General features: G+C 48.7%; 1 protein-coding gene across 1 annotated transcript; it reads right to left on the bottom strand.

The window, feature by feature from the left end:
* Positions 3,039-21,796, bottom strand: SLC2A10 (solute carrier family 2 member 10). Its single transcript, XM_005672994.3, is given in 7 exon segments — positions 3,039-5,009; positions 6,568-6,703; positions 8,964-9,086; positions 9,677-9,775; positions 9,778-10,959; positions 18,117-18,263; positions 21,322-21,796. Coding segments are annotated over 7 exon segments (2,052 nt in total). The 5' UTR covers positions 21,608-21,796; the 3' UTR covers positions 3,039-4,930.

The raw sequence follows: 26,290 nt of genomic DNA, 5'->3' as shown, positions 1-26,290 counted from the left end.
CCTTCCTCGAAGGACCCTTGCTCTGAGGACCTTGCTCGTGTCTCAGTGGTTCTAGGTCAATGCTTCCAGGAGGGTCTGATGTGAGAGTAACAGGCCCTCTGTCTCTTTCTTGGTGCTTTTTGACTCCTTGGTTGTCTCACTGTAGCGCTGCATGAACCAAAGACTGGAAAGCATATTGCCCGTGGCACTGGAAATGAACTTCAGTGGTTCAGAGACCTATAAATCACACCGCTGTCCTTCCAGTCCACATAGAACTTAGGTCGGTGCTACTGGGTCCTGATCACCTCTCTCACACTTGCTAAGCTCCCTTTTTTCAACTCAGAGGAGGCCTTAAGTTCATAGCCCTCCATAGCCAGCAGGATTTCATGAGAATTCAGGGGAATGGGGTTGCTTTCTTAATATTTGTATGGTTTCTTTCTGTTTGTGTAATTGAGATTTGGTTTTTGTACTCACCAACATCCCCAACAAAGGGTATTTTACAGCACTAGGTGTGATCACTTCAGTCGGCTGTTCAGAGTTCTCCAGTGGCTTCCCAGTACACTTAGAAGGAAAGTGTGAAATGCTTCTGTTTTCTGGAGGCTCTTGCTTCATCTGCTGACCTCGTTCTCATCTCCTGCCATCACTCCACCCTTCACTCACTCCTCCTTGGCACTCCCCCAAGAGGGAATCTCAGTCTCACCTCAGGGCCTTCGCACATGCTGGGCCAGCAGCCTGGGATGCTCTTCCCCCAGATCCCTCCATGGCTTGCTCTAGTTCATGTAAGTCTGTGCTCAAATGCCACTGCCTCAAAAAGGTTCTCTCTCTCTGACAGTCATCACTAACCGACATGCATCTGTCATCCATCTCTCTCTTGCCTCCCTCCCTCCCTTCCTCTTTCCCTCCCCTTCCTTCTCCCTCTCTCCATTCCCCCATTTCTAGCTCTTGTTTCCAATTTTATCTCCCCCACTAGAATCACAGCTCCATGTCCTGTTCACTGCTGTGCCCTCAGGGTCTAGAACAGTGCCCAGCACATAACAGAAACACAATAGATTGCATTTGAGTGAAAAAATAATATTGTTCCCTTTAAAAATCCACTCATTTAGGTCAGAAAGCAGAAGAAAGGCATTCCATAGTCGTCTGTGTAGTGCGCCGCCCTGGAACAGCAAGAAAGTGCTAGGCGCTGGGTGCGCCCAGGAAGGGCTCCCTCCGCCTGGGTTGGATTTAGGAAATGCTTCTCTAGAGTGACCCTGGGATTACCTAGAGGGAGGGAACTCGCCAGCATCCACCCTGCAGCTGCAGGAACAGACCCCATCTCTTTTCTGGTTGGTGCTGACTTCTGACCACCCAGCAGGTACCCTCCAGGTTTAGATTGCCTCCATGCCCCTCGTCATTCTGAGCTGCCCTCACAGCCCTCCTCACCCAGGGCCACCTGCCCCTGCAGGCGCCGGGACAGTTCCTCAGGCATTTCTGAGCACCTGCCGTGAGCCCAGCCCAGAACCAGCGGTTGACATGCATCACCTGTGTATGGTGGGTGTTTCCGGCCCCACCGTGCAGGCGGGCGGTTACCCAGGTCACACTCGTGATGGTCTCAGTGTCACATGCCTGAGACGGGAGCCGTTTCCCCCTCCATGTCTCTCCCTTCGTGTTCAGTAACACCCCCTCCCACCTGTTCAATCCAAGCAGCCTGGCTACTCAGTTTGCTTGGCGCTGATTTTCTAGAAGTTATGACTCTTTAAGGAGATTAAGCTGAGAGCCTCAAAAAAAAAAAAAAAAAAAAAAAAGAAAAAAATCCAGAGGAAAAGAACATTTCAGAGGACATCAGAGGCACAAACTAAATAGTGCAATTTAGGCACAGGTGTGTTTAGTTGAGCTTGGAAATGATTTTCAATTAAGAATCAATCACCACTATTTAAAAAAATCAGAAAAACTTGCACCAAAGTCTGAATTCCTGGATTTTCTTTAAAATTCAGATAGTCAGGCCACGGTAGGCCCACATTCCTACATGACAGCTACCAGTTGAACCTGAGTGTCAGTCATCCTTGTTAGAGAAGCCTGTGTTTCCACAGACCTCACTACTCCCTATTGTATTACCATGATGGGCTTTACTCACTTACATCCCCTGACGGATCTGTGAGTTTGTGAGCCTGATCAAAAAAAAGGAGAATCGGATTTCCCGTCGTGGCGCAGTGGTTAATGAATCCGACTGGGAACCATGAGGTTGTGGGTTCGGTCCCTGCCCTTGCTCAGTGGATTAAGGATCCGGTGTTGTCATGAGCTGTAGTGCAGGTTGCAGACGCAGCTTGGATCCCTCGTTGCTGTGGCTCTGGTGTAGGCCGGTGGCTACAGCTCCAATTGAATCCCTAGCCTGGGAACCTCCATATGCCGCGGGAGCGGCACAAAGAAATAGCAAAAAGACAAAAAAAAAAAAAAAAAGAGAGAGAGAGAGAGAGACTCCACCCTAGAATAAGAAAAGCATTCTCCTAGGCCAACAGGAAAGGAGAATTAAGGTTTGGGGGCCCCTGGGGAGACACTTGGATCTGAAGGAGTCAAAAGTACAGCAGTAAGCAGTGGGGGCTCGTAGATATTTAACAACTGCTCTCCGGGGGAAAGGTGTGTGTATGTGTAAATTTTACTGGGATAAAGGATGTGTTTGTTGCACAAAATTGACAAATAATAATAAACACTTTATTGTAAATACTCTTTATCATAAATTCCTTCAAGCCAGTTAATTCTCACAGAATGTTTTTCTTGATTTTACTGCCAAACTCTTGATTCCCAAACCAACTATCCCTGCAATTTAGCCAGCATTTGACAAAATTAGACCATGAAGAGATTCTTGATGACAATATAACTCTTCAAAGAGGTCACCCACATCCCTGAAGCATGAATGCAGGTCCGACATGAATGCTGGTTGAAATATTTGTTCCCGTTAATGAATAAGACAAAAGTAAAACCACCAAGACGTGTGTCCTAACTCCTTCGCTGATGACATGAGTCACCTGTTGGCTGAATTGGATAATAAGTCCCTCAGGTTTTGGTGCCATTCACAATGTATCAGCTACAGACACGACAGACTTTTCAGTTTAATTTGCATTATTAACATTTAATCCATCACATTCTTAAGACTGGAAAATCAACAAAACAGTAACTCGAGGAGTTTCTGTTGCGGCTCCACAGGTTAAGGACCCGATGCTGTCTCTGTGTGGATGCAGGTTTGATCCCTGGCCCTGCTCAGTGGGTTAAGGATCCAGCATTGCCATAAGCTGCAGTGTTGGTCACCCTGTGGCCCAGACCCAGTGTTGCTGTGGCTGTGGTGTAGGTCTCAGCTGCAGCTCCAGTTCGACCCCTGGCCCGGAACTTCCATATGCCACAAGTGCAGCCCTAAAAAACAAACAAAAAACCCAGCAACTCAAGCCCTGATCTGCCCCAGTCTCTGTGGTGCAGCTACACTCCCTGTGGACAACTTCAAGTGACCAATGTGATGTCACTGAGTGCAGAGTTGGCAAGAGATGGGTGGTGCCCCACCCCCACATTCTTCATGTGATGCAATAGATGTACATGACCTTAAGGTCACAGACAATAGCAAAACGTAGTAAAATAAGGAAGTAATGAGTTTTTAGTACCTGTTACCTTGGTTTTTGATGCAATTTATTATTAGTATCAATCACTTAATTTTTTTAGCAGCTGTGTTTAACAGCCAGCTAAATTTCAAAAATCCTGAAAACTGAGCAGTTGGCTTTCCCAAGCCCGCACAGGCCAGCTCCAACACACCACTGGGCATAAAGCATCTAGAAACAGGACGAAAGGAGGACATAGGAGCGGTCCTGAGCTACTTGCTCAGCCACCATCTCCCCCCCAAAAGGGAGGACCTGCGTGTTAAAGGTTAACAGAGATCCACCCCTCACCCCCATCCTGTCCGGCTAAATGGGTGATGAGAAACCGAGATTAAATAGACTGTGGAGGACACAAGGATCCCCATTCTGCAGATGTGGAAACTGAGGCTTGAGAGAGTTGTTATTTCTTCCAGGTCAGTAGCTACCAAGAGGTGGAGGCCACGCCAACAACCAGGTCTGTTAGCTCCCAAACCCATCACTTTTCTGCAGAGTCCTTTCGCACTATCCTGGAAACAGCTCTGGAGCTCATTACCAGCACTCCAATGGCCTTGGACTTTAGTGCCTTCAGCTCTGGAATTGTGTCCACCTTTCTCCTGATTAAACCTACCTCCCCTAAGAGACTAGCAATTTGAGAGCAGAGCCCAGGCTAAACATGTGTGGTATTGTCAGCACTTAGAATCCCAGCTCATTGGTGACAGAAGAGGTCTTAAGAACCACCTGGTTCAGAGCCCCCCTTGCACATACAGGGGAGGCTGTGGCCCATGGTCGGACAGCAAGAACACCAGCAGATCAGGACTAGGACTCAAGCCTCCCCCACCATCTGAGTTGCTGGGGAATGATAGATATTCCCGGTGAGAGAATTAGAGGGGTGGAACAAAATGAGGTGGTCTGAGAGCCAAAAATCAGGCATCCCTTTCCCCCAAAAGTCCCAGCCGGAGGGAAAAAGAGCAGAGAATACAGTATCCTCAGCTGGATTTAGGGATGGCACCAGGAGAGACTTCCCACCAGGGTTGGTACTCTAGAGAGTCTTTGGAAGGTCCACAGAGCAACGGAGTCTTCATAAGATGTTCTCATAAGTTCATTACTGCAGAGATGTGCAAAGTCAGTGGGGAAACTGAGGCAAAAAGGCAGAGCCTCGGGTACCCTCAGAGCCCAAGACTCAAAATGAAGACTTTGGGGTTCTCAGATTTTCATCCCTTTTGCCCCAACAAACAGACTTCTAGAGCAGGGGAGACTCTTGAAGGACCCCCTAAAACTTGTGCACCGGGGCCCAGGCAAATGGGAAGCTGAAGACTGTCTGCTAAAACCATGGTTCCAGCATCTTCCAGATGGACTCCTCAGGAGGCTGCAGAGACCTCAATGCGGCTGTACTGGATGCCAGCCGAGCTCTGCCTGCGGCCAGAGCTCAGGGTGAACCTGGCAGGGAGTGAGAGGGGTCAGAGGGTGCCAGGGCCAGGCGGCTGTCCCCAGGGATGACAGAAGTGGACCATCCCTGGGATTCCCACCCCATCCCCACCTCCCTCTCACTTCCTGCTTCGTGCCTTAATGTGCATTTCCATCTTGTAGACCACACAGCTACCCACCTTGGTCTTCCTGTGTCCATCCGTGCTCCCCACAGCTGGTTCTCCCCATCATGGCCGGACTGACCTTTCTAAGCACATAGCATTTGCCGAGGATGCTTAGGATTATAGTGCTTTCAGGTCCCTTCAGACACCCCGCCATTCCTCTCTCTCATTTCAACAGCCAAGGTCCCTGATGCTAAGATTGTGAACTCCTATTTAGGACCTAAAGACTTTATGTGATCTAGCTTCTACCCACTTGGCTAATCTGATTGTCTACCCCACCCCCCACCTCCTCTTCCAGCCACACTGGCTTCCTTGTTACTCTTTGCATATTCCAGAATACTCCCAACCTCAGGGCCTTTGCACTTACTGTTCCCTCCACCTGGAAGGCTCACCTCGCCTCATGTGTATATGGCTGCCTCCTTCTCTTTAACTTAAATTGTACCTACTCAGAGAGGGAAGCCCCTCTCATTTAGCCAAAACCCCCTGCTCCTCTTTCTCCATCTTCACCCATTAGACCCTCCCAATGTATTTTGCTCTGTTTCTTTTTCTTCTTCTTTTCTTTTTTTTTTCTTTTTTTTTTTGGTCTTTCGTCTTTTTAGGGCCACACCCATGGCATTTAGAGGTTCCCTGGCTAAGGGTCTAATCGGAGCTATAGCTGCTGGCCTATGCCACAGCAACACAGGATCTGAGCCATGTCTGTGACCTACACCATAGCTCATGGCAACTCTGGATCCTTAACCCACTGAGCAAGGTCAGGGATCAAACCCGCAACCTCATCGTTCATAGTTGGATTCGTTTCTGCTGTATCACAATGGGAACTCTTCCTTTTCTTCTAACTACACATTACTAACTGAAAAACTTTTTTGCTGCATTCATTGGCTTAGTTTCTGTTCCCCTCCCCCACTAGAATGGACACTCCATGAGGACAAGGACTTTCTCCATCTTATTCTTAGACACATTTCCTAAGGCCCAGAACACTGCCTGGCACATACTAGTGACTTCATAGACACCCACTGAATGAGCAGATTAGGCCCATAGTTCTTTGTGTTTGATTTTAAAAGGCCACGGTTATGTTTCATCTCGCCAAGTTTTCACATCTGTTAAGATTCTGTGGTTTTAGTATCCAACTATTCCAACCTTCTGTGATTCCATAACTGCATGATTTTTAAATTCCTATGAGCTGAGCTTAAAGTCAGATGAAACCCTACTGTAGGAAGACACAAAACAACTCAAGGAAAGCGTTCATAGATGAAGACAGGATGAAACTCACTGTGTCCAGGCAATAAGAAAACAAAAAGAGAGGAACATCACTTTGGCAAAGGGAACGTGTGAGGACTAAACTCCTGAAGCCAAGGGCTCAGGGTTTGATGCCACCTTCCCAGCCCCCAGGCCAGCCCTGACCCCCTTACCGTCTCTTCTGGAATTGCTGGTCTATCTCTGCCAATGACTGGTTTTTTGTTTCAGGGACAAACAAATAGATGAAGCCCAGGCCTAGGACAGCAGTCAGCCCATATAGCAGGAAGGTCCAGGACAAGCCAATGGCACCTGAGAACAGCAGGGCAGGAATGAGTGCAGGGCACAGGTTTGGCCAACTGGTCGACCAGTGTTCCAGGTCAAACACTGAGAATCAATCACCCAAAGTTGATTCTCCAGATGGCAGATTTGCAGAATGACCAACACACTGTCTGATGGGAAAGTCCCTTAAAGCAAGAGTAGGACTTGTCCCAGAGGCAGGCAAAGGGCCACAGCCCAAATCCACAAGCATCTTGGACATCCTGTCTTTATGAGAAAGCCCACGCACCCATATCTGAAATACTAACCAGAGGTGCGCACTTGGCATCTGAAAATGTGAATGGAAGGAAAGCGACATCCATCCACCTCAGCAGCAAAACAGCTGCAGGAGGCAGGCCTGGCAAAGCTCAGCTCCGAAAAAAACAGCCTCAGAAATTCCATGAATTGGTTATTCAGTGAATCAAGCATTCAGGATTGAGTTTCAGCCAGTTTGGCCTGTGACTGGTTTGGGAGAAAAGACAGACGCCTCAGCTCTATCCAGAAACCTGTGAAGGAAGGAACTTTTTCGAGGCAGAAGTACAAATATCATTTCGGACACCATTCTTATCTCTAAGAGCCATGGCCACCCCTCGTCTAGACTGTTGGCCCTAACCAGCTTGCCCTCCACTTAATCCTTATACCTGCAAAGAGAGGGAGAGTGCTGGGCTGGGAGAAGACGGCAGGGTTCTGGTCCTCTCACTACCTGGCTCGACTTGGGAAGGACGGATTGCTGTCCCTGAAATGGGGATGATAAGGATATGATGCAGTTCCAATAAGCCCTCCCTACCATCTCTCCTCCCTCCCTTCCTTCCTCACTTTCCCACTCATTCGTTCCACACAAAGGGAATGCTTGAAGACTGAGGCACTGGGAGAAGCTTGGATTCTTCTCAGGCGTGGGTTCTCTTACCAGTATTTCCCACAGCTCCCCAGGGCTCCTCCTTTGAAGAGCAACCACGTGGCCGCAGGAAGTGGGAGAATACGTAAACCCTAAGAACTGTGCCTTGCGGCGCACGGTAAAGGAGCCCAGCCCACTTTGGCCCCGATGACCCCTGGCCTCGGGTGACAAGCATCCTCAGCACCTCAGAGACTCTTTCTCGGTGTTCTGGGCCCATATAATTTCTGCCCCACCACTGCTCAGACTGGGTTTGAAAGCTAGGTAAGAAGAGGAGATGTCACCCAAACTGAATCTGAGAAGACCTTCCTGCTGGCAGGTGGGCATGAACCCGTTTAAGCTGGTTTAGAACAAAAAGAACAGGTGGTGGCTCCTGCATCTGCTGGCCTCAGACGTGATCCTCCAGGGCTGGTGTAGCCCTTCACCTCTTATCTGGCCTATAGATTTTCACAGCGTGTCTGAGGGTACAGGACGCTCTCAGTTATTTCTGTGGAGCTTCTGCACAAAGTTTTATTTGAAGACTAGTTCTGCTGCTCCAAGTAGGAAAAAAATTTTAACTCCTTTACTTTAGAGTGGAAACTTTGAGCTCCAGACATCTGGAGTTTGCCCCTTCTCCCCGACCAATCAGAGATGGCTTCCTGATGGAGGAGAACTGGATGCTTCAGCTCTGCCCTTTCTTCAGCTTCAATTCCCAGGTTGTCAGTAAAGCCAGCCCCCCACCCAACCCCTGGAATGAAGGAGAAACCTCACAGATCATATTTTCTGTTATCTGTCACCCAGCCCTTCCTCTTCCTTGTTCCAGCACCTCAATTTTCCTATGGGGAACCTTGGCCCCAACTCTCAGTCTATGCTGTTGGGTGAGGCTGTTTCCAACACACACTGCACACCCCTGCCCCTGGGCTGGGTGTCAGAATAGTGCAGCCTTCCAGCCACAGTGATTGGCTCAGGGATAGGTATGTGATCTAGCCGAACCAATGAGAGTCAGTCTCAGGACTAGGGCAAGAGCCAATGGGAGAGAAACCCTCTCCTTCCCAGGACTGCCAAGAGGGATGGCGGCTGGTGATCATCTTTACAGCTGCACTCTGGCTCTCCCCCGAGGATGAAGTCCACGGTGTGGGAGACAGCCGAGAGAGCCTGAAAGCTGGTGCACAGCTTTGTAGGAACCTTCGGATCAATTTTGCTTGAAGCCAGCTACCTTCCTGTTTTCACCATTTAAGACAGAAATATTACATTTTGTTCATAAAATGGTTTGCATGGGGTTTTCTATCGCTTGGGCAGATATGGAAGGCTGGGCTCTGTCTGGAGGCAGTTGCTTCTGCATCTTGAAGGGACTGGGCTAAGGAGTTACGTCAAAGGACTCACCGATGAGGTCGAGGAAGGAAAGGCTGATGAAGAGGTTGGCGGCCCAGTTGAAGCTGTTGCAGAAGGCGAAGGCCCTCCCTCGGATCTCCACAGGGTAAATTTCACTGAGGACAAGCCAGGTCACTAGGATAGGAGAGCAGGGAGGGTCCTAGGCTGTAGCCAGGACATGGGGCCTGGCACCCATGGTCCAGCAGGCAGCCCCCGACAATGGCAGGTAGCCTAGGCCCAGGCTCAGGCTACCTGCCAACAGCACCAATAGTGACAGGCCTCTGACACCTGGCTCTCCCCACTGCTTCCCCCGTAGGGCTGCAACAATCCCCTTAGAGAGCCCAGCAGTCTGGGTTTGCTAGGAAACAGGAGTTTCCTGGGACTCCAGACTTCCAGTGTCCTGGGCAAACTGGGATGGTTGGTCACCCAATTCATTATATTCTTTTCCAGTAGGCCTTCTGAGTGAGCTGTAACTCACCTTCCGGTTGTCTGAGGCCTGATACATAAATGATTTGGGACCTTTATCAAAGAGAAAATATTGCGAATGTAAATTAGGCCTCTGCCCCCGGAAGAAGTACCCTCAAGGAAGCGAGGAGCCCTGAAGTCTGAGCTAGTTGTTCTCATGATCAAGCCGTCTCAAGTGTCCCTCGGACTGATTTGGCCCCCAGGATTCCCGCTAGGAGGGTGGAAGGTTCCAGAGTTACCTGCAAAGGACTCCCACTCACCTGGTCCGAATCCAAAGGAGAAGGCACTCACAAAGACCATCATGCAGACCAGCGCGGTCCAGTGCAGCAAGGTGTGCTCAGGGGCGGGAGGAGGGGGTGGGGTGGGGTGGTGCGTAGGGCTGAGGCGGAAGGGGCTGGGGGGTCCCCAGCTCTGGGATGATGCTTGGTTTTCTCAGAGGTTGGGAAGACTGGCTGCGATGGGTTCTGGCTGCTTGTCGGCAGCAGAGGTGGAGATAGGCCCCTGGGCGGGCTGGAGTCTCCAGGGAGGCCTGACAGCTTGGTGGCATTGGGCACAGCCCGGCAACCTGGGCCTGAGTCCATGGGCACGGCAAAGCTGACGAGGCCAATGCCACTGACCGATAGGGCCATGAGAGCACAGCCAGCCAGCAACAGGGCCCTACGGCCCGCTCGGTCCACCAATCCCATGGCAGTCAAGGTGGCCGCTACCTTCACTGCACCGAGCCCCACAGAGGCCAGCACAGCTGAGGAGCCCCCCCGGAAGCCGACCGAGTGGAAGATGGTGGAGGCATAGCTCAGCACATTGGGCTGGCCCGTTAGCTGCTGGAAGAGCACCAGCCCCAGCCCCACTGTGGTCCTGTCTCGCATGTTATCCCGGGCCCTGAAAAGGTCCAGAAAGGAGTATCTTGGGCTCCCCAGGCCCAGCTTCGTGGCCTCACCTCCCTGGAGGGGAATGAGGTCCTTGTGGGCTGCAGCATCACCTGTACCAGCAGGCAGGAGGAGGAGGCTGAGGGACTGCAGGAGCGCAGGGGCAGCTGCCCAGCCAAACATATGCCTCCATCCCCAGGGGGCACGGGCCAGCACGTAGTTGAGTGCGTAGGAGAGCAGGATGCCCACGGTGATGCCTGCCTCATAGAGGGACACCAGCACTCCTCGCTGCCGGGGCCCCACCAGCTCTGACACGTAGATACAGCAGGCCATGGAGGAGAGGGAGATGGCAAAGCCAGCCATTGAGCGGCCCAGGACCAGCCAGGTCAGGGAGCTGGCCAGGCCCAGGCTCAGGCTACCTGCCAACAGCACCAGGTTGCTCCCAAGGATGGCTTGTTTCCTGCCATAGCGGTCAATGAGGAAGCCCCCAACCAGGGAGGCCAGGAGAGCTCCCAGGAGTAAGCTGCCCACCAGGAGCTCCTGTTGTGAGCAGCTCAGCCCAAAGTCCAGCTGCAGGGGCAGCAGGGCTCCTGATATGACTGCCAGTTCATAACCAAAGGTCAGACCACCCAGCAAAGACACAGAGGCACACAGGGGCAGGAGGAGTGAGGGTCGGCCTGGAAAATAAAAGTGACATGGATAGATTTCAGAATGTTTCCTTGCCAGAGCAGCCATCTAGCCAGCCAGCCAGCCAGCCAGCCAGCCATCCAAGCTTTTCTCCCTCTGTCCATCTATTCACTCATCCATTCATCTGTCCCTCTACCACATCCATCCCTCCATTTATTCATTCATCTATCTATCCATCGTCCATCCATCTAATTCATCCATTCACCCATCTATCCATATGCCCATGCATGCATGCATCAACCCATTCGTTCACTTCTTCCTTCCTCCATCTATCTCTCCATCCAGCCATCCATTCATTCATCCACTTCTCCCTTCATCTCTCCCTCCATCCTTCCTTCCATCTCTCTGCTTTATCCATCTCCCATCCATCCATCCCCCATCCATCCATCCCCCCATCCATCCATCCACTCCTTCATTCATCCGTCCACTCCATTCATTCGCTCATCTATTTATTGATCAGTCTATTCATCTGTCCCTTCATTGTCCACTCCTCCCTACATCCATCTGCTCCATCATCACATATTCATCCATTCATGAGTCTACTTATCTACCCCTTAATTCATCCAAATTTCCATCCATCTGTTGAGCCATCTCTCCACAAATATGTCAATCCATTCACCCATCTTCGTTTTGTTTGTTTTTACAGCTGCACCTGCGGCATATGGACGTTCCCAGGCTAGGTGTCAAATTGGAGCTGCAGCTGCCAGCCTACACCACAGCCACAGCAATGACAGATCTGAGCTGCACCTGTGATGACACTGCAGCTCACAGCAACACCGGCTCACTGTGTCTCTTTGAAATTTTTCATTTTTTTTTTATTAATGATTTTTATTTTTTCCATTATAGTTGGTTTACAGTGTTCTGTCAATTTCTACTGTACAGCAAAGTGACCCAGTCACCCATATTCGCATATATATTCTTTTTTTCACATTATTCTACATCATGTTCCATCATAAGTGACTAGATGTAGTTCTCTGTGCTATACAGCAGGATTTCATTGCTTATCCACTCCAAATGCAATGGTTTGCACCTATTAACTCCAGATTCCAGTCCATCCCACTCCCTCCCCCTCCCTGCTTACAACCACAAGTCTGTTCTCCAAGTCCATGAGTTTCTTTTCTGTGGAAAGGTTCATTTGTGCCATGTATTAGATTCCTGAAACTTTTCCTGATTGTTTCCCCTTGTTCTTCATTTACCCCCAGTCTAAGGTTCAACAATAAATGGTTGAGATGGTTTTTACTCTGTGTCTAACAAGCTCACATAAACTCTAACGACATAAATAATTGTCAGCACAGAGAGGTTTCTTGCTTCTCCCCAGCGTCCATTATAAAGCAGCAGCATGTAGGCATGCTTGTGTGAATACACACACACACACGCACACGTCATGCGCTCTCTTAAAATTTCCCATAAAAAATGCACATTTGAGATTACCCAGGATCCCCTTGAGTGGTTGGCTTCAAATTCTAGAGGCTCAAGAGGTTTAGTTATTACCGACAGATCTTGCTCACTCTTTGCATCACCTGGATACGGATCTTTTTTTTTTTTTTTTTTGTCTTTTTGTCTTTTTGCCTTTTGCTCCTGCGGCATATGGAGGTTCTCAGGCTAGGGGTCCAATCGGAGCTGTAGCCACCAGCCTAAACCAGAGCCACAGCAGTGCAGGATCCAAGCCACGTCTGCGACCCACACCACAGCTCATGGCAATGCCAGATCCTTAACCCACCGAGCAAGGCCAGGGATCAAACCCACAACCTCATGGTTCCTAGTTGGATTCATTAGCCACTGAGCCACGACGGGAACTCCTGGATACGGATCTTAATGCTCTCTTCAGCACACACTGCATTGACCCGCATTAACGGTTACATGAAGCCTCAACAATTGGCAGATGATTGCAGGGCAATTTGCTGATGGAGAGGGCAAAATATGAACATCTGACATTACTCAAGAGAAAAGACAAATCAGTGGTGGCTTCAGGGCTTGTCTTTTTTTTTTTTTTTTTTTTTTTTTCTTTGTAGGGTTGTACACGCAGCACATGGAAGTTCCCAGGCTAGGGGTTGAATTGGAGCTGCAGCCCCAGCAATGCAGGATCCAAGTCACATCTGCAAACTACACCACAGCTCACAGTAAAGCTGGATCCTTAATCCGCTGAGTGAGGCCAAGGATCAAACCCGCATCCTCATGGATACTAGTTAGGTTCTTAACCCACTGCGCCACAATGGGAACTTCATCCACCCATCTATGTATGTCATCCCTTATTTACACACACACACCACCCCTATCCATTCATGGTTCGATCTCTGGCCTCGCTCAGTGGGCTAAGGATCCGGCGTTGCCATGAGCTGTGGTGTAGGTTGTAGACACGGCTCGGATCCTGTGTTGCTACAGCTGTGGAGTAGACCAGCAGCTACAGCTCTGATTGGACCCCTAGCCTGGGAAACTCCATATGCTGCAGCTGCTGCCCTAGAAAAGACAAAAAAGAAAATTTATTTATATGGCATCTACAACATGCCAGGCAGTGTTCTTGGGACTGGCGACACAGTGGTGTTTTCAAAGATCTGACATCCTAGTAGAAAAAGGCAGATGATGAATGAATAAATATATAATACAATTATAGGCAGTGATAGGTATCGTTTTTTTTTTTTTAAAGGGCAGAGAAAGGGAGTTGAGAGCAATGGAGTTCTGTTTTAAATAAGGTAGTCAACTAAGACATTTCTGAAGAGGGAAAATTTCAATGAAGGGAGGGCACAAGCCGTGCAAAATCTGAAAGAGGAACATTCTAGACAAGGAAAAAGAACAAAGGCCCTGAAGCAGGACAGTTTTGAGTATGTTTGAACAATAGCAATATTAATAGCTAGTGCTCCTGTAGTACTTACTAAGTGCCAGGCCCTGTTTTCAGAGCTTTATATATGTTTCTTCATTTAATTCTTACAACAGCCTTAAAATATGCTATCATTAGCATCATTCTCCAAGGCCCAGAGAAGAAACTTTCTCATGGTCACCCAGAAAATAAGGGGCAAAGCTGATGTGGCTAGAGAGTGCAGGCTTTTAATCATGATATTGTTGAGCAAGGAGGCCTGAGTGGCTGGAGCCCAATAAGTGGGAAAACTAGGAGGTGATGAGGTCGGAGAGGGAGCAGGGGCCAGATCATGTGGAGCTTTGAAGGTCATGAAGACGTCAGTGAATTTCATGCTCAGTGGATGGAAGCGTTTAAAAGCTTGACCTGGACAGCAAGGTGGTCTATGGTAGTCACCAGCACATGTAGGTATTGAGCACTTAAAATGTGGCCAGTGTGACTGAGGAACTGCATTTAAAAATTTTTATTTAATTTTCATTAATTTAAGTGTGAATATCACCACATGTGGCCAGCGGCTACCATTTTGGCAGAGCAGTTATACAACAGGTTACTTTCTCTCTCCCTCTTTTTTTTTTTTTTTTTTTTTTAACAGATTTCTCTTCACTCTGGCTTGTATTCCTTTGTTTTGTTTAATTAAAGTATAGTTGATTCGCAATGTTTTGCCAATTTCTGCTGTACAGCAAAGTGACCTAGTCATACCTCTATATACATTCCTTTTCTTACATTATCTTCCATCACGGTTTATCGCAAGAGATTGCATAGAGTTCCCTGTGCTGTACACAGGACCTCAGTGAGCATCCATTCTCAATGTAGCAATTTGGGTCTACTAACCCCAAACTCCCAGTCCATCCCATTCCCTCCCCCTTCCCCCTTGGAAAACAAAAGTCCGCTCTCTATGTCTGTGAGTCTGTTTCTGTTCTGTAGATAGGTTCATTTTGTGCCATATTTTAGATTCCACATATAAGTGATATCATATGGTATCTGTCTTTCTCTTTCTGACTTCGCTTGTATGATAATCTCTTGTTGCATCCATGTTGCTGCAAATGGCATTATTTTGTTTTTTATGGCTGAATAGTATTCCATTGTGTCTATGTAACACATTTTCTTTATCCATTCATATGTTGATGGACATTTAGGTTGTTTCCATGTCTTGGCTATTGTGAAAAGTGCTGCAATGAACATAGGAGTGCATGGATCTTTTTGAATTATAGTTTTGTCCAGTATATGCCCAAGAGTGGAATTGCTGGATTGCATGGTAGTTCTATATTTAGTTTTCTAAGGAACCTCCATACTGTTTTCCTTAATGGTTGTACCAGTTTACATTCCCACCAACAGTGTAGGAGGGACCCCTTTTTGTCCACACCCTCTCTAGCATTTATTTGTTGACTTGTTAATAATGGCTATCTGACCAGTTGAAGTGGTTGTAGTTTTGATTTTCATTTCTCAAATAATTAGTGATGCTGCGCATCTTTTCATGTGCCTCTTAGGCAGCCATGTGTCTTCTTTGGAGAAATGTCTGTATAGGTCTTCTGCTCATTTTTTGCTTGGGTTGTTTGGTTTTTTTTGTTGTTGAGTTTTATGAGTTGTTTGTATAGTTTGGAGATTGAGCCCTTGTCATTTGCATCATTTGCAACTATTTTCTCCTATTCCATGGGTTGTCTTTTTAAAAAAATACAGGTTGCTTTTAATTTTTAATTCACATATATGTAAACTTAAATATTTCTGGAAGCATCTAGAGTAATCCTGATGTATCTATCTCACCCACTCCCACCCTGGACTTGACAGAAACATTCATAACATTATAGCCAGGTTTATGGAGTGTTTGCTCTGGGGCAGGCACTGCTTTAAGCATTTTCAGCTTAATAGCTGATTTAACTCACAACTTTATGAGGTGGGCTTTTATATTACTTATGAATGAATAAACTGATGATCAGAGACGTGAAGTGACTTGCCTAAGGTCAAGAGTCTTAAGTAGCTGTGTCTAGGTTCAAAGCCAGGTGGTGGGGCTCCACCATCCATACCCTTCACCACTCCATTATAAAACTTTCGCATAATAGGATCTCACTCTGTTCTCTTACCACTGCCTCTCCCATCTCTATTAGGCAATTTTTGTGCAGAGGGAGGAGTTTCACAGGTGGAGAAATCATTCCCCACCCCCTTTCTGCTCACTCTTCTCCCCATCACCTCTGCTCCCGAGGGAAGCAACCCCCTAATATTCCCTGTCTTGTCCTTCCTCTTCATGACCATCAATCAACACTCTGGGGAGATAATGGCACCCAAGTCCTACCCCTTCTTCACCTCCCTCGGCCCCACCTCCCTTGGTTCCCAGAGTTTTCTGCCAGCAGAGAGGGTTCTTCCAGGTCCTATGAGGCAATCAAGTGAAAACACAGTTGGGGTTTTTTGTTTTTTTTTTTTTTTTGGATCCCTCTTGAGGTGAAAGGGCACCCAGCCAGAGGGCTCCGAGGCAGAGCTGACTGTCCACAGGTTCTTTCCACAGGGAAGTGCAGCGGAGCAGATTCAGGTCACAATGGTTAGAGCAGAACAGCAACAGTGGAAGTGAGTCCAAATAGTTATAGTAACAGGTGTCATTTATGGAGTAGCTCCTCTGTGCAAAGACTTCTGGTGTCTTCCCTCAGTTCCTCTTTGCAACAACCCTCGGTGGTACTGCTACAATCATCCCCATTTGACAGATGGGGTCACTGAGGCTCAGAGTGGTCTCAGAGCTGGGAAGCAACAGGCTCAGGACTCAAATGCTGACTCCTCTGACTCCCAAATCCATGTACTTAAGAGCTTTGCTGAATTGACTCAAGTAAGAAGGGCTGATCCGAGATAAGTGATGTGATAGAGGACAGGGACATAGGGAGTGGAAGTTCGGGGGCTGTAGGGGATGAGGGGGGACAGCACTCTTGGGAAAACCCCAAGTCACAAAGCATCATGAAATGATAGTGTCCGCAGGGGCAGTGAAGGACAGCCTCCAAGGAGTGGGGGCCGCTAGAAAGATGGGGGGAGAGCATTCCCTTCCTTAAACTTTCCAAGGTTCCCATCACCCACTTCATTAAGTCCTAACTCCTAGGACCTCCAGGCCCTTCATGAGCTGGCGGCTCCAGCTGAACTCTTTGGCCAGTTCTCCTCCCCACCCCTGTCCCCACCTCTCCGACAAACACTGCAAACTCTTGTTCCTGGTGCACACTGGTGATTTTCATGCTGCTCTGCCTCTGTGTGCGCTGGCTCCTCCCTTGCCCTACCTGTGTCCCCGAACACCTACACATCCTCTGAAACTCAAGCTCATGGTTATGTCCCCAAGGGGCCTCCGGTAACACATATCTCTTACTTGGCATCAGTCCCCCATGCTCTGTGGAGAGCTGCCCTTTCCCCTGTCCTGTCTTCATCTCTTGGTCTCTTGATCTGGGAAGAGATGGCCGCCCCCACCCGCACCCGCATCCCTACCACTCAGCCCCAGAGGTGTGCCATACCCATGACCCACATCTGACCAGCCAGCACTTCGCCACTTGCCTTGGGCGGTGGTAAATGCCATGTGGCTGAACCTGGGCCAAGGAGAGTCAGTCCGTCCCAGGGTGTTTGCTTGGTGCTAAGCTGGGTAGTTTATACCTGCCTGGAGCAGCACAGGGCTGCAGGGGGCTGGGGAATCTTTCTCTGGGAAGGATTCCTGACAATACTGCCTGAGCCCCTAGATTCAACCATGCCTGAAGCCGTGGACTTTTCTGTGACTAATAAACATCCACCCCCCCCACCCCCCACCCCCACACCTTTTTGGTTAAATTAGTTTGAGGGAGGCTCTGAGTCCTATACATCTTCCTCAACTTTCCAAGCCATATTTTTTACTTCCAACCAACTCTGCTTTCTCCTGCATTTGCTCACACCAAGTAATTGAGTAATTGGTGTGATAGGGACGGAGATGTACTGCCTCTGTGCCTCCAGGGCCCCAGCTCCATCCTGACACCCAAGGTGGGCTCAGTGAAGCTCCTGCTGAGTGAGTGAATGCCTGAAATCAGGGACCAGGATATTATTACCACGTTCCACTCCAGGGATGGTGTCAGGTACATTTAAATTTAATCTAATGTTATACAGCAGCCAGAGGGATTCTGTGATTGCCCAAGTCAGACCATATAGTTCTGCTCAGAGCCCAGGGGTCCCAGTTCACTCTGAAAAAGCCAAAGTCCTGACAGTGGCCTTCGAGGCCCTGGACGACCTGCCTTCTCTCACTGGGTTTTGGCCACACCAGCCTCCCTGCTGTTGCTCCTCCCTCCAAGCCCATCTCAACTCAAGGCTTTTTACCAGCTGTAACCTCTGCTGGGAACGTCCTTTCCCTCCATTTCAGTAGCTCCTGCCCTTCTTCCTCATCAAATGAATGAATGAGCTCAGGACAGAGGGTATCCAGCGAGGAAGGATCTTGGCTCTTGAGCATCTGGGGAGGTCCAGGGCCTGGAAGTGACCATGCACAGGAAGTGGAGTAAATTCTTGCCTCCAAATTAGGACACCCCAGGCTGGGTTCAGGAATGCTCTCCCTTTCTGTGAATGGTCTGTCTAAATATAGTTTGTAGGTGAAGCTGCCTCACTCTGGAGGAAATCCCTCAATTGTCTAAGCCCCTCACTGAGGAAGGCAGAGCTTCCCAGGGAGGGAATCAAGGGGCAGGTGGAAGGGAAGGAACTCAGGTTTGGGGTATATATATCAAGAGCTGCAAGTCCCAGGGCACCCTTGGTTGATGATGCTAGAGCAGCATCTCAATCAGCGATGTATTGGGTCCCTCCCCCATCAGGGACCTGCCCTGGCTTCCCCTGAAACTCCAGGGAAGAACCAGGAGTGAAATGGAACCATGCAAATACCCTCACCCAGAAAGCTGGCTTCAAAATATCCCAACAGCAGGTGATACTTATAGAGCAATCACTGTAGCCTCACCTCCTCTTCTAGAAACCATACCTGTATCAGCTGCCTTAATCCCTATAGCAACCCTGCCACACAGGCGCTGAGACTATTCCCATTTTGCAGATGAAGCAACTGAGGCACAGAGAGGTAAAGACATTTGCCCACAGTGATATTCTGTAACATGACAGGGCAGATTCTGAACTGGGGAAGAGACTTAATGTTGGGTGTTATAAAAAAAAAAAATGAAAGCTTGGCGTTCCCACTGTGGTGCAGTGGGTTAAGAATCCAACTGCAGGAGTTCCTGCTGTGGCTTAGCGGGTCACGAACCTGACTAGTATCCATGAGGACGTGGGTTTGATCCCTGGCCTGGCTCAGTGGATTAAGGATCTTGCGGTACTGCAATTTCGGCATGGATCGCAGCTACAGCTCGGATTCAGTCCCTGGCCAGGGAACTTCTGTATGCCACAGGTGTGGCCATAAAACAAATAAATAAATCAACGCTCATGTTAACTGACCATTTACCATGGGCAGGTGGCATGTGGAGTATTTGTTCATTTTATCACATCATTCACGTGGCTTCCCTGCGATAGGGTATTTTATTGTGACTGTTTCATAGAGAAGAAACTGACGGTCACACAAGCTGACTACATGTCCCAGGTCACAATGCACCTGGGAAGTGGGAGGATGAGAGCTGGAACCCAGGTCTTCCTGACCCCAAAATCTATGTACAGGGCCCAACCCTGGACCTTGCCATAAAGAAAGCAGCCTGGCAACTGGAAAGAACAGAACCGAGTGCCAATTATTTTGTTTCTTCCTCCATCACTACCACTTAGCCCATAGTAGATGCTCAGTAAACAGCGGTAGAAAAAACTTAGGCAACAGAGGAATAGGAGGGATAGCAAGGGACCAGGGTCAAGCTGAGTGTCCTTGGGATGACCTTGACCTCTCTGGGCCTCACTTTTCCTCAGGCTCTGGAGCAGGATGCTTTGGTGATTAAGAGCATGGACTCTGGAGTCAGAGCTGGAGTTGGTCCCCATTACCCTGTGCATGAGAGGCCCAGTGGTACAGTGGTTAGGAGTATAGACTGGAGCCAGAGGGCTGGGGTTCTCTCCCAGCTTCTCTCCATAGCTGTGTGACCTCAGGTAGCTCGCTGAACCTCTCTGAGCCTCCCCATCTATAAATGGGGATAATAGTAATACCTACATCATACACCTGCCTAATTTTATAGCCTACTGTTAGCTATCACGATTCTCCACAGAACAACCTAGAAGGAGTTTTTAAAATACAATTCATTGGGCGGGACCATGATGGAAGATAATATAAGAAAGGGAATGTATATATATGGACGACTGGGTCATTTTGTTGTGCAGCAGAAATTGGGGCAACATTGTAAATCAACTATATTTTAATAAAGAATAATAATAAAAAAAAAACCCTCCACCATTCAGGCTATATCCCAGGCTAGCTTAAAATCTATCTCCAGTTTCCCATGCCATTTAGAATAAAATCCAAACTTCTCACCAAGGCCTACAAAGCCCTACATAATCTAGCCCCTGCCTACCTGTCTGACTCCCTCCTCCTGCCCCTGTGCTCTAGCCACACGGGCCTGAACCACACCAGCTCACTCCTGCCTCAGGGCCTTTGCACTTGCTGTTTCTCCACCTGGAAGTTCTCCCAGATCTTAGCAAGCCCACTTCTTTTGAGTAGTGTCAAAGTTCCAGTGCCTCCTACTCCAGGAGCTCCTCCCTGTTTACCTACCTAAAGAGCCTGTCTCCCTCTCCACGGTCTATTACGCCACCTCGTATTATGCATTCCACCACACCTTATCACTCCTTGAGACTATTTTATTAATTTTACTTATTTATCCAGTTTCTCGACTGGAATGTCAACCCCATGGAAGAGAGGATAAATGTCTGTTTTGTTCACCACTGAGCCCCAACCCCTAAGCCAGCGTCTGCCATGTAGTTGGTGTGTGAATTATTGAATGATCCTTTGAGGCTTCTGCATCCAGAGAAAAAAAATAGAAACCTTAGTTCCCTGGAGCAACAAAGAATTCCTTACTTCCCCATAATTCTAGATTCAAATCTCCTCTCTTTACCCTCTCTCAAGTATCTCCAGAGCAGAGGTTTTGTCGGTTAGTGCAGGACAGCATCTTCAGGTCTAGAACAGTGTCTGGCAGCAGAAGTGTGCAGTGAGGAGTTCCCTGGTGGCTCAGTGGGTTAAGGACCTGGCAGTTGTCACTGCTGTGTCTCAGTGGCGTGGAATTTACGCATGCCATGGCTCATAGCCTCCACTTCTTCATCTGCAGAATAGGGAAAATTTCACTCTCCTGGGGGATGTTGTAAGGCGTAAAGCGGTCAGGAGAGGGCTTAGTCCAAGTAAACGCTCAGGATCAAGGGAAGAGCCCTCTCAGGTCACTTTTTTTTGTGGGCAGAAAGAAGCATGAAAGGAAACGGGCCCAAGTCCTTTCCCAGCCCCCAGCCAAGGCCTGCCGTCCCGGCTGCCATCCGAGTGGGCGGTATTTGGTCGTGGCTCTGCAGCTGGGGGCGGAGGGCACGCGCTTGGATGGGGTCCCCGGGCTTCCCCGCCGGCAGCACCGGGTAGATCGGGACTTACCCATGGCGAGCTGGACTCCGAAGCGAGCTGGGGACGCTGGAGCGCCGGGTGCGCATCCCCAGGCCAAGTCCCCGCAGTGGCCGACGGACAAACTTTCCGGCCCGCCTCCTACCTCCCGCCTCCGTCCCTCCCTCCCCGCCTGCAGCGCCGCCGCCACGTTGGCCAGCCCAGGCCCCCAGTGCCTGGAGGCGGGACAGAGGTGCACCCCAGACGTCCCCAGTCTGGCCCTTGCCTGGCTGGAACCCCACCCACCATCCGCCCCGGAGAGGAACCCCACCACCATCATCCCGGGTCCGGGGAGGACCCCACAAGTTGTCCTACCCCATCCTCCTGGCAGGAAGGAGACTCCCCGTCACTGCAGTCCACACTAGTCTGGCCTCTCCAGCCAGCTTGTACACACACAAACACACACACTCACATGCTATACTGACTCACGCATACCCACTTCAGCCATTCACTCTCCCATGGATTCATAATCTATCCACCAGACACTTGGGTTTGGACACCTCCCATGTGACTTTAGGCGCAGTCTGAGGCTTTGAGGATGGGCTGGGAGAGCAAGACAGATAGATATGTTTGTTCGCCTGGAGTTTACTTTCTGGTGGTGGAAGAAGAAAGGTAAATAACCAAAGGTTAAAAATAATAATAAAAAACCTTAGAGAGAGAGAAAGAGAGAGAGGGAGGGAGAGGGAGGGAGGGAGGGAGAGAGAGAGAGGAAGGAAGGAAAGAAAGAAAGGAAGGAAGGAAGGAAGGAAGGGAAGAAGAAAGAAAGAAAGAAGAAAGAGAAAGAGAGAAAGAGAAAGAAAAAAAGAAAGGAAAGAAAGAGAAAGAAAAAAAGGAAAGAAAGGGAGAGAGAAAAAGAAAGGAGTTCCTGTTGTGGCTCCTACCAACCCGACTACCAATCTGACTAGTATCCATGAGGATGAGGGTTCGATCCCTGGCCTCTCTCATTGGATTAAGGATCCGGTGTTGCCATGAACTGTGGTGTAGTTCACAGAAGCAGCTCAGATCCTGTGTTGCTGTGGCTGTGGCAGAGGCTGGCAGCTATAGATCCAATGTGACCCCTAGCTTTGGAACTTCCATATGCCACAGGTACAGACCTAAAAAAAAAAAGTTGAAATTAAATAAATAAATACATAAAAATAAAGTTTTTAAAAAAAGAGAAAAAATTTTACAAAGGGAGTTTCTGTTAAGAACCTGACATAGTGTCCGTGAGGATGCGGGTTCGATCCTTGGCCGCACTCAATGGGTTAAGGATCCAGCATTCCTGCAAGTTGCAAACTGTAGGTCGCAGATGTGGCTCGAATCCCACATTCCTATGGCTATGGTATAGGCTGGCAGCTGAAGCTCCAGTTTGACCCCTAGCCTGGGAACTTCCATATGCTGCAGGTTCGGCCTTTAAAAAAAAGAAGAAAAAGGGAGGGAGGAAAAAAGTTTTTTAAAAAATAAAATAACCAGAGGACCCAGAGAAATACCCAGGTAATGATAAAAGCCAAGCAGAGAATTAATCTAAGGTGATGGGTTAGGCAGGCACAGGGGCTGCTGTGGTTGGAGGCAGGGAGGGGATCTCTGGGAAGGCTTCTCTGGGGAGGGGATTTCTGAGCTGAGACCGCAGGTTCCAGGCAGAAGAGAGACCAAAGGCAAAGGCCCAGCAGGAAAGAACTTGTGGAGCATAAAGAACAGAAATGAAGCCATAGTGTCTGGGGCACAGGGGTTGGCAGGGAGAGTAGAGGGAGACAGGGCCTGAAGGAGGGGTTGGCAAAGGCCAGACCATTGAAGTCTTTGGGAGGCTATTGCAATTTTATTCCAACTGACACAGAAATAATTGGGGCGTTCTAGAAGGTTATAAGGAGCAAAGGTGGAAACCAGGGGACCACTTGGGAAGCTGTTGCAAGGTGAGAGAGGAAGTTGATTTGGCCTAAGGTGATAATAGTTGAGATGGAGAAAAATCAGCAGATCAAAGATAGAGTTGAGAAGTTCCCATTGTGGCGCAGTGGAAATGAATCTGACTGGAATCCATGGGGATGCGAATTCAATCCCTGGCCTCACTCAGTGGGTCACAGATCCGGCGTTGCCGTGAAGTGTGGCATGGACCTCTGACACGGCTCAGATCCCGTGTTGCTGTGGCTGTGGCATGGGCCAGCAGCTGTAGTTCCGATTTGACCCCTAGCCTGGGAGCTTCCGTGTGCCACGTAACTGGCCCTAAAAAGCAAAAGCAAAAAAATATATAGATTTGATAAGGTCTGACAAACTGGGAGAGGAGCGGCTTGGGGCAGGAAAGGAGATGTGGAGCTCTGTTTTGTTTGTGTGAGGTTTAAGGTGCACATGAAGCATCCATGTGTGGAAACAGATGAGCAATTTGATATAAGAGCTTGGAGTTCTGGAAAGGAGCCAGGCTGGGGACACCCTCAATCATTCTCACTCTCAGGCCAAAACAAGTATACAGGCTTAGCACTCACGTAGTCACAAGCTTACCCAGCTCTCACTTAGTGTTTACATGTACACATGTTCCTTCACAGGCACCTCCTTACCCAGCAGGAATTGGGTGCCACAGACACAGCCAAGCATCTTGGCAAAGAAGACAGCATCAGCTTGACCTTCTGAACCAGGGGGCCCATGTACAGTTCTGAAAATAATAATAGCTGGGGCAGTTTGAAAACACAGCTCCAAAATGCTTTGTTCCATCCCTTAAAATCTAGGTGAGTTTGTGACTGTTTCAGCCAGTAGGTTGCACAGAGTGGCATTGTGTGACTTCTGAGGCTGGGTCACTGGGACACTAGCACCTGAAGCCCTGAGCCTCTAAGAAGTCTGACTGCCCTGAGACGGCCATGCTGAGAGGAAGCCCAAGCCACACAGAGAGTCCATGTGCGGATGCTCCAGTGGGTGGGCCTAGCCTTTGAGTCATGCACTGGCAGCACTGGCTCCAGAACCAGCCTTCAAATTATTCTGGCTCCCAACCCTGAAATCTTTCCATCTGAGGCCCCAGGCATTGTAGAGTAGGGACAGGCCATCTCTACTGTTCCCAGTCTGGATTCCTGACCCACAAATTTCACGAGTATAATAAAATGATTGTTTCAAAGTGTGAAGTTTGAGGAGTTCCTGTTGTGCCTCAGCAGGTTAAGGACCCAACATTGTCTCTTGAGGCTGCAGGTTTGATCCATGGCCTTTCCCAGTGGGTTAAGGATCCGGTGTAGGCCTCAGCTGCAGCTTCGATTTGACCCCTAGCCTAGAAACGTCCATATGCTGCAGGCATGGCCATAGAAAAATAAATAAATAAAGTGCGAAGCTTTGGAGTAACTTGTGATACAGCAACAATAATCGGAAAAAAAAATACTTTAAAACTATTGAGGGATAATTGGTTTAAGAACTTTACAGGTATTTGCAACTCCCTAATGAGGTAGGGATTATTAGAATTTACCCTCATTTTATGAATGAGGAAAGTGAAGCAAGGGGAAGTGAAGTAACTTGCTTGCATAATAAATAAATAACAGCACGAGTGCTCAAGGATACACACTAGTGTAAAGCTGACCTGGTTATGGGGAAAACTGGGCCCTTATCCATCACACTCCACTGCCTTTCTGGTATGGAGAAGAGCCCAAGGGGGCCTTTTAGGCATTGCCACGTGACAGTTCCTTCTTCATGTGAGTATCTGGTGACTTGTTACAGAAAAGCCTGGACAGTTCCATTCTTGAGATAACCTGTAGAAATTATATGATGAAAAGGGCATGAAGTCTTTGATCTGTGATCTTTGATCTCTGCGGCTTGCATTAGGTCATGAGGATGTTTGCATGCCTGCTGTCAGGTTAGCTCTCCTAGCTCTCCTAGATTTGGAGAATCTCTCTTCAAAGTGTGCCCCAAATGAGAAAGGCAAAGTTCTAATCAGGCATTTCGATAGGTATCTTCAAAAATGGCTTCTCTTGAGGGTAGGCAGGACCTAGCGACTCATTTCTAATAAACAGAATACAGCAAAAGTGATGATTATCATTGTAGAGTTCAGGTTAGAACGATAGTGATTTTTCCATCTTGCTCATCCTCTCCTGATCTCTCACTCACTCCAATGAAGCCACCTGCTGCTCCGATGACCTGCCCAATGAGAGACCCACATGGCAAGAATTAAGGGTGGCCTCCAGGCAGGAGCCGGAGAAGAACTAGGGGTCTCAGATCAACAGCCTGTGAGGAGCTAAATCCTGCCTCTAATCAAACAGTCATACAAACAAAAAGGCAATGCAAAAGAGGAGAGCGTCACAAGGACACCAGGAATTATGGTTGGATTTTCCCTCCTATGAGAAGGCAGGGAGGACTTCCCTGAGGAAGTGACATTTGAGCTGAAAATGGAAGGATGCTTATATGGGTCTAGGCAACAAAGGGAGGGAAAACACTTCTGACATGGGAAAGAGCAGGTGCAAAGGCCCCAGGCAAGAAGGACCCTGGCAAGAATGCGAGACTGAGAGAGAGAAGGCAAATGTATTTGAAGATCACAGAGCAAAGGGGAGTTTGGTGGGAGATGGGTCTGGAATAGGGACATAGGGCCCCATGTAGCACCTCCTGGGGCTTTATCAGAAGCACAACAGGGAGCCACTGAAAGGTTTTAAACTAGAATTCCTACCATAGAAGCCAGAAGGAGTCTGACCATAGTTTGCACAGTGGATATTCTAAAGGAGCGAACTGCAGGTCGGAGGGAATGAAAAGTGCCCACTGAAATAAGAAGTTATCTTGAGAATGGATCGGTTTATTATACATAACTTACAGGGTAAGATCAGGTGAACAGCAATCCAGAAGCATTTGCAATTGCACTCTGAATCTTCAAGGGGCTATTGGGACAATTTTTTTCTTTTTCTTTTTGCTTTTTAGGGCCACACCCATGGCATATGGAAGTTCCCAGACTAGGGGTCAAATCAAAGCTGCTCTGCCAGCCTATACCACAGCCACAGCAATGCCAGATCCTTAACCCTCTGGGGAAGGCCAGGGA

The sequence above is a fragment of the Sus scrofa genome, chromosome 17 (assembly GCF_000003025.6).
Source record: "Sus scrofa isolate TJ Tabasco breed Duroc chromosome 17, Sscrofa11.1, whole genome shotgun sequence".
NCBI lineage: Eukaryota > Metazoa > Chordata > Mammalia > Artiodactyla > Suidae > Sus > Sus scrofa.
Note: the sequence above shows the minus strand (reverse complement) of the source record. Positions and strands in the feature narration are given on the sequence as shown.